The 7,722-nt window shown below is 48.5% G+C and overlaps 2 protein-coding genes across 3 annotated transcripts in view; one reads left to right on the top strand and one right to left on the bottom strand.

The window, feature by feature from the left end:
• smyd1a (SET and MYND domain containing 1a) overlaps nt 1-4,669 on the top strand; it is a 9,317-nt gene extending 4,648 nt beyond the window's left edge. The window contains exons 2-10 of the mRNA XM_015047770.1: nt 1,260-1,436; nt 1,684-1,897; nt 1,974-2,104; nt 3,017-3,055; nt 3,161-3,347; nt 3,416-3,508; nt 3,574-3,737; nt 4,210-4,378; nt 4,446-4,669. Coding sequence (XP_014903256.1) covers nt 1,260-1,436; nt 1,684-1,897; nt 1,974-2,104; nt 3,017-3,055; nt 3,161-3,347; nt 3,416-3,508; nt 3,574-3,737; nt 4,210-4,378; nt 4,446-4,574 — 1,303 coding nt within the window. The 3' untranslated portion in view covers nt 4,575-4,669. The remainder of the gene's footprint in view (nt 1-1,259; nt 1,437-1,683; nt 1,898-1,973; nt 2,105-3,016; nt 3,056-3,160; nt 3,348-3,415; nt 3,509-3,573; nt 3,738-4,209; nt 4,379-4,445) is intronic.
• Nucleotides 4,670-4,759: 90 nt separating this feature from the next.
• Nucleotides 4,760-7,722, bottom strand: part of dqx1 (DEAQ box RNA-dependent ATPase 1) — a 12,547-nt gene continuing 9,584 nt past the window's right edge. For both annotated transcript variants that reach the window (XM_015047768.1, XM_015047765.1), the window contains exons 9-12: nt 7,057-7,182; nt 6,790-6,980; nt 6,514-6,725; nt 4,760-5,377 (exon numbers count right to left, since the gene is read on the bottom strand). In XM_015047768.1, coding sequence (XP_014903254.1) covers nt 5,188-5,377; nt 6,514-6,725; nt 6,790-6,980; nt 7,057-7,182 — 719 coding nt within the window. In that variant the 3' untranslated portion in view covers nt 4,760-5,187. The remainder of the gene's footprint in view (nt 5,378-6,513; nt 6,726-6,789; nt 6,981-7,056; nt 7,183-7,722) is intronic.

The following is a 7,722-nucleotide window of genomic DNA, read 5'->3' as shown; positions in this document are numbered from 1 at the left end:
CAACTGAGTAACTGCTGATCTGCTGATTAACTGCTGATTAACTGCTGATCAACTGAGCAACTGATCAACTGATTAACTGATTAACTGATTAACTGATCACCTGATTAACTGATTAACTGATTAACTGCTGATCAACTGATCAACTGATCTGCTGATTAACTGATTAACTGATCAACTGATCAACTGATCACCTGATCAACTGATTAACTGATTAACTGATTAACTGATCAACTGATCACCTGATTAACTGATTAACTGATCACCTGATTAACTGCCCTGCCAGCATGCCTAGGTGGGCCCCATGTGGGGAAAAGGAGGGCAGACTATATGGGTCCCATATGGGTTTGTCTGCGGGTTCCACGATGGCCCCGCATGGGTTTGCCCATGTGGGGCCACAGCCCACATGGGCAAACGTTCAGCTCTCCATCACAGCCCTCCTTTCCCCCACATGGGGCCCACCTAGGCATGCTGGCTGGCTGATCAACTGATCAACTGATGTTGGCAACAGAATATAAATAATGAATAGAAATGAAGAGAAACGATTCAGGGAATCAGAATCAAACAGGATGAAAGCAGCTGGATTATGTCAGATTATAAAAAGCACAAAGTCGTAATAATTCACAGAAAAAAGTCGTAATTTTTCTAGAATACAGATGCAATATTAGAAGAATAAAGTATTTATTTAATGAAAACTCCTTTAGGGAAAATAAATCTAATCAGGACTTTAACATGAGATTCTTCTGAGGTTCTGCTTTGGTTTCTGTGTGAAAATAAAAATTAATCTGAACTGATCAGATTATCATCAATAATCAGATGATTCAACAAACAGCTGAATCTAATTAGAAGAATCGTTCAGATCTCCATCACAGCTTTTTTCATGCAATTTTACGACTTTAAAATTATTTTTATTCTTGTGTTTATAAACTAATTCTCCTAATTTCATCTTAATACTAAAAAACAAAGTAAAAACTGGACCTGAAGGTTCTGCTGACGTTTCCACTCAGTGACTGATGGAGGATAAAACCAGTGATGCTGCGGGCTCCTCCTATCCCATAATGGTGGGAATCGCCATGGCAACCAGAGACATTCATGTCAGTCATGAATTACATCACCACCAGTTAAACCGTCTCATTTAGCTGCTAGCATAAGGACAGTTTCCGTATTTGCAGCATTTTAAAGCAAAGCAGCAGAACCTGCATTAGCTCTGTAGCTTAGCATGCTAGCTGCTAGCGTCTTTCCACGGCTGTGTTTTGTCCTAGTCTGGCCTCCCAGGTGTGCCACAGCTGTTTCCGGCGCCAGGCCAACCTGCACCGCTGCGCCCAGTGCCGCTTCGCCCACTACTGCAACCGGACCTGCCAGACGGCCGGATGGGACGAACACAAGCAGGAGTGCGCCGCCATCAGGAAGCTCGGCGCAGCGCCCAACGAGAACGTCCGGTGAGGAGGGACGACCTGCGGTTCTGGTGGCGTCTGGTTTGTTCAGTCAGATTGGTGAAAGAACTAAAGTCCTGAATGGATCCTGGAACTCGGCAGAAAAATCAGATTAAATCTAAAGGCTGATAAATTCATCAGTTCATGCTGGAGACTCACTAAACATTGAGCTGAAGGTTTTCCACATATAAAGGCAAAGTGAAGGTACACGTCTGAACGTGGCTGTTAATCTTGAGTCCATGTTTCCCTGCAGTCTGGCCGGCCGGCTGCTGTGGCGTAGGAACAGAGACCAGGGTTTGGCGTCCGACAGCCAGCTGCTGGCCGTGGATCAGCTGCAGGATCACCTCAGGGATCTGCCTGGAGACCAGCTGCAGGCGCTGCAGGCCGACGTCCAGACCTTCCTGAGGTTCTGGTCCTGTGGGTCGAAGCAGCACCCAGCCGACTTCATCAGCCACGTCTTCAGCCTGGTCAGTCGGCTCTCCTCCCTCCGCCTGTCTGTGCCGGTCCGCTGACCTCTCCGCTGACCTCTCCGTGTCTCTGCAGATTAAATCCAACGGACTGACGCTTCCCGACCAGAGAGGTCTGCAGATGGTCGGTCTGGGACTGTTCCCCAATCTGAGCCTCGTCAACCACGACTGCTGGCCCAACTGCACCGCCACCCTCAACCACGGAAAGTAGGTGATTTCTACGCTGGGTGTAGAAAAGGTTGATGTGAAGGTCTGTGAAGGTCATGGAAGGTCAGTTTAAAGGTCAGAAGGAGTCACCCTGAAACAAAAAGCTCCCATTAAATCTGTCAGGCTCTACATGACCGATCAAAAGATCTCAGAACATTTCAGATTCATGCAACATGTTTGTAACTTTCTGCATGAAAATGTGAGGGCAGTTCAGGACATGCAGGAGGTGAGACAGTGGTGAGGTGTGAGGGACAGATGATCTGCTTCCAGTAGGAAACCTGAAGGTCAGATAAACGTTTGGATTCTCTTCACTTTGGGGAAACATTTGAACAGAAATGAATTCACCAGATTAACGTCAACAGGTCCGGATGTCCAAAGAAACAGCCACAGACTCTGCTCTTAGTTTTGGGTGTTCAGGTGGAACCTGTCAGAGATTCAGACCGGGTCTCTGGTTCTGAATGGCTGTGGACAACGATCCGCTGATCCAGATTCAGGTGTTTCTCTGAATCCTAACAAACTTGATCCAGACTTGGACAGTCCAGTTCTTCTCTGGTCAGTCTCATCCTGACAGGGATGCAGAGGGACATGGTGTCCATCTCCAGAAAGCCTTTGGATGAACGGAAGGGTCCACGACAGGAGCCCAGTCCAAAACACGACAGACATTCACACTCTTAAGGACAAACTAGAGAGACCATCAGAGACCGGACTGGTCTGTTGGAGATGGTTGGACATCCTCAGAGAACGGACAGTAGACATGCTGGATGTAGATCTGCTCAGGATGGACAAAGATGATCCAACTGTAGTTTGACCGTCTGAAGACGGATTCGGTCCACCGTTGGATGGTGTCCATTAGAGGACACAGACAGATAGTCTCTGACAGAAATAAAACATTTCAATGTTTATCTTTTGCAGCCAATCAGCTGTGAGCTCCACCCTCCACTCTCCGCTAAGGTGCGTACCGCAGATCGGACCCGGCCGCAGCGATCAGCCGGGTCAGCCACCTCAGTTCAGGTCCACCCGACCAGAACTGAGGTGTTCCTGCGTTGGTCTGTGCAGGATGGAGCTGCGCGCTCTGGGGAGGATCTGCCAGGGCGAGGAGCTGACCATCAGCTACGTGGACGCCCTGAACCTGTCGGCGGATCGCCAGAAACAGCTGAAGGAGCGTTTCCACTTCGACTGCAGCTGCGATCACTGCAGCCGCCATGTTGGTGACGACCTGATGGCAGCAGCTGCCGAGGCGAAGGTCAGTGGAACGTCCTGGGTTCTTCCTCATGGTGTCACCTTCCTCTCCTCACCGGGTTTTCCTCACAGCCCTCTGCGGATGCGGTGAAAGAGGTCAGCGCCTTCAGTAAGGAGACTCTGGAGAAGGTGGAGGAAGCTCGTAGAGACGGGGATCACAGCCGGGTAGGCCTGCGTCCTCCTGCTCCGTCTCCGAGCGCCTCAGTCTGAGCGTTTCTCTGCTGCCTCAGGTGCTGAAGTTGTGCCAGGAGTGTCTGGAGAAGCAGCAGGACGTCCTGGCCGACACTCACCTGTATAAACTCAAGGTGCTGTCCGTCCTGGCCGAGGTGCTGACCTACCACAGGAAGTTCTCGGAGGCTGCAGGATACGCTCGCAAGATGGTGGAAGGATACATGTGAGTACATCAGGCCTACCAGAACAAACGTAAAGTCTGAATGATGTGAAGAAATGTTCCTGTAGGAGGTTTCCCTCCTTCAGTTCAGTCGACCCAGTTCTACTGGAACCAGAACATCTGCTCCTCCTCCAGCTGCTCTGAGTCAAACCAACCTGTTCCCCTCCTGGCCTGTGGGGGCGCTGCACCAAGAACCACTGAAAGAAACGACACAAAAACCTCTGAAGACGCTGAGAGCAACTTCCTGCTTCACCAGATGGAAACAAGATGGAGGATTTTAGCAGTTGGAGGATTTCCCTTTAGTCTTTGGCTGAAGACCAAAGAGAAATCAACCAAACCGTCAGAGTTAGCTTAGCATTCACACCAGAACTGGACTTTGACTAGGCACACAGACCACAGTATGACGGGCTGAATGGCGGCGATGCAGCCTGAAGGTCTGATTCTGGTCTCTGAGTTTCTCCTTCCTCCCAAACAGGAAGCTGTACCACCCGAACAACGCCCAGCTGGGCCTGGCCCTGATGAGGTCAGGGGTCACCCACTGGCACGCCGGGCAGGTGGAGGTCGGCCACAAGATGATCTGTGAGGCTTACCGCATCATGATGGTCACTCACGGGCCCAACCACTCCATCACCAGAGACCTGGAGGTACTTCCTGCTGCGTTCAGGTCAGTTCTGCAGGGACCGGTTCCTAACCCGACTCGTTCCCCTCCAGTCCATCCGGTCCCAGACGGAGGTGGAGCTGAAGGCGCTGCAGGAGAACGTCCTGGACCTGAAGAACCTGCCGGTGACCAGCAGCAGCTCCGCCCAGGAAAACACCAAGGACTTCCTCCGCCAGCAGTGACCGACCTGAGGCCAACCGGACCTCACCGGGTTCACCAGAACCTCTGCAGACAGAAAATATAAAAACATCTGCAATAAAACTGGAGCCATTCATGATTTCATCTTTCTGTGAACATTAGAGGATGAATTTACCTCCTGATCCAGTTCATGGTTTTTCCTTCAGAAGCACAAATATTCATAAAAATGTTCATATTTCAAACATGATAATTTTATTTATACTGCTAATAAAAACAACAGAGACAGGAAACGGCGTAAAGCCAGACAGCAGACTGAAAACTGTGATAATCTCAGTAAACCTCGGTTTCGTCTGCATAGAGAGGAAGTCTGACAGGAAACAGAACCTCAGCGAACCCATTCAGGTTCTGGATGAACTGGAAAAAAAACATCACTTCCTGTTTTACATTAAAACAGACTAACAACAGAAACACCGAAACCTCATTAAATAAGTTTAAAATCTTAAATTAAAACAGGAAATAGAAAATAATTAGTGAATGTTCTTCAGCAGCTGCATACGGAGTCAAACTCCTGGATTAGTTTTTATTCCAGCAGAAGTTCAGATTAAAGTTCAGATTAAACCTGATTACAGAACCAGCCGAAGCCCCGCCCCCCCCATCTCATTGGACGACGCACAGCTCAGTGCTGGACTGATTGTGAGTCTCGGCCGCTGTGTCGTTCCGAGTCCTGTCTCCTGAGTCCGCCTGGCCTGCAGGGGGCGCTGCGCTCTGCCGCAGCTCCATCAGCAGCTCCTTCCCGTCGCTCGCCGGCAGGTTTCCCATGAAGTACTGAGGTGCCAACTCCACCAGCCTGCAGAGACAAAACAGAAACGGTAAACTAAAAGAGTGAACAAAACAAAAACTGACCTTAAAATTAAAATCCACGTCTCTGAAACATTTAGGGTTATGTTGATGTTCTCAGATTTATTATATTTTCATGGTAAACTATCGCAGTCAGGATTTTTGCTTTAACACAAATTTAAACTAACCTGTTTCCTTTCTGGTAGAAAATGGATTGATGAGGACAAATGTAGAGATTAGACAACAGACAGTAAAAACTGACCATTACTGCTCTGGCATTAGCATGCTAATGCTCAAACTAGCACGCTAATGCTGACATCTGTAGATAATTATATTAATATTTTGGCTCATTTGTCTGACAGGACAAGTTTACAGTTTTAATCTACGTCTGTTTCTGCAGAGACGCAACAGATTCAATCAGACTGGTAGAGGGGATAAAAAAATTATTATATTTATTCTTATTTTGGAAAAAGTTAAATAAGAATATTAAAACACATGTTGGCCGAACAGTTGGAGGTGATTTGATCACGATGGAAAACGGAAGGAAAAAAGAGACGGATCTATTTATAGGACAGTAAAGAGTCGAGGTTCTGTAAATCGGCGTTGGTCCGCCGGCGCTCAGAGCGGAGATCAGTTTCTATGAAGTAAAGTTATTTTTGGACGCTTAGAAACATTTAAATCTGCATTTGCTGTAGTGGCCACCTGATGGCGCTGCTGGTGATAAATCAACCCAAACTGACCTGAAGAACCTGAGTGTCTGTCTCTTTAAGAACTCATTCTGTCTCTGATTGGAGTTTTATCAATAAAGTAGCTTTGAAAGGATTTCAAAGCTGAAATCCATCTCCAGTTGATTAATCATTAACTCCAGAATACAGACTCTAAAAAGGCCATTTACTGAAAGATCAACACAGTCAGAGCTGTAAGGAAGCCAAAACTAAACAATATATAAACATTTTGCATATAATTAATCATCATAATAATTGATTAATCATCAGATTAACAGATTAATCATCAGATTAACAGATTAATCATCAGATTAACAGATTAATCATCAGATTAACTGACAGAATAATCTCTACATTAATCTGTAGCTCCGTCTCTGTCGTGTTTCTGGGAGGAATAAAGTTGGCAGAGACTCAGACTCACATCTGGGGGTGAACCTCGGAGGCGATGCGGATGCAGTTGTCCCGGGAAACGGTGAACTCGTGGTAGAGGACCCAGCTGGGCGGACTGGGAGGACTGGGAGGTGAACTGGGAGGCGGCTGCCGGCAGCGGTAGGAGGAGAACGGGTGGAGGTGAGCGACGTGGCGATGGGTCAGCAGGAGGTAGTTACCGGACCCGTCCACATCGTGAGCCACCTGAGGAAGAGGAGGAGGTCAGGGAGGTGATGAAGGGGGCGGGGCTTCTGAAGGCTGTACTCACTTTGAGGAAGAAGCCTGAGATGAGGGCGCGTTTGATGTTGGTGCAGTTGTCCTGGCAACCGAAGGCGGGCGGGGAAACAGGAAGCTCTATCCTCTGCATGACCTCCAGAAGCTCCGCCCTGATGACCCCGGCCAGCCGCAGCGCCGCGTGGCTCAGGAAGGTGGCGCCGCACCACGCCTCGTCCTCGTTATCTGTGGGGACGACGGAGGGACGTCAGGAGACGGAGACACAGGGACAGAGGACCTGAGGGCCGGCGGCGGGACGCACGCTGCAGAAAGGCGTTGTAGACGTTGATGAGGGTCAGGTGATCGCCCTCTGGGTGCAGCAGGGGGCGCCAGGCGGAGACCGCAGCTTCCTGTCTGCTGGGGTCCGGGGACAGGAAGCAGGAAGGAGCTGGAACAGAAACAGTTCAGTCAGAGACGGACGGACGGTTCAGTCTTAGTAGTCCAGGTTCCTTCCTTCCTTCCTTCCTTCCTTCCTTCCTTCCTTCCTTCCTTCCTTCTTTCCTCCGTCTTTCCCTCCCTCCTTCCGGTTTTATTCATTTTATCCAGAGGGGGGCACACTTCTACTAAAGCGCTATTAGCTCATTTTTCATCTTAGCTTCCCTTGAGTTAATTTTAATCAGATACATTTTAAAGTGCTAATTTACTAAATACCTGGTTAGTGTGTAGCATGTAGCATTAGCTTCCCTTAATACTATAGCACTATAGCATTAGCTTATGCTAAATACCTTGTTGGTGTAGTGATTTAGCGTTAGCATAACTGATATTTAAGACAAACTCTTCAGAGTTAGAGGTGCTAGCTGTTTCGTTAGCTGTGCTAGCTGTTTCGTTAGCGGTGCTAGCTCTTTAGTTAGCGGTGCTAGCTGTTTCGTTAGCTGTGCTAGCTGTTTCGTTAGCGGTGCTAGCTCTTTAGTTAGCGGTGCTAGCCATC

Source organism: Poecilia latipinna, unplaced genomic scaffold (genome assembly GCF_001443285.1).
Source record: "Poecilia latipinna isolate Pla-1442-1.1 unplaced genomic scaffold, P_latipinna-1.0 Scaffold841, whole genome shotgun sequence".
Taxonomy (NCBI): domain Eukaryota; kingdom Metazoa; phylum Chordata; class Actinopteri; order Cyprinodontiformes; family Poeciliidae; genus Poecilia; species Poecilia latipinna.
This window is presented reverse-complemented; position numbering and strand designations above follow the sequence as displayed.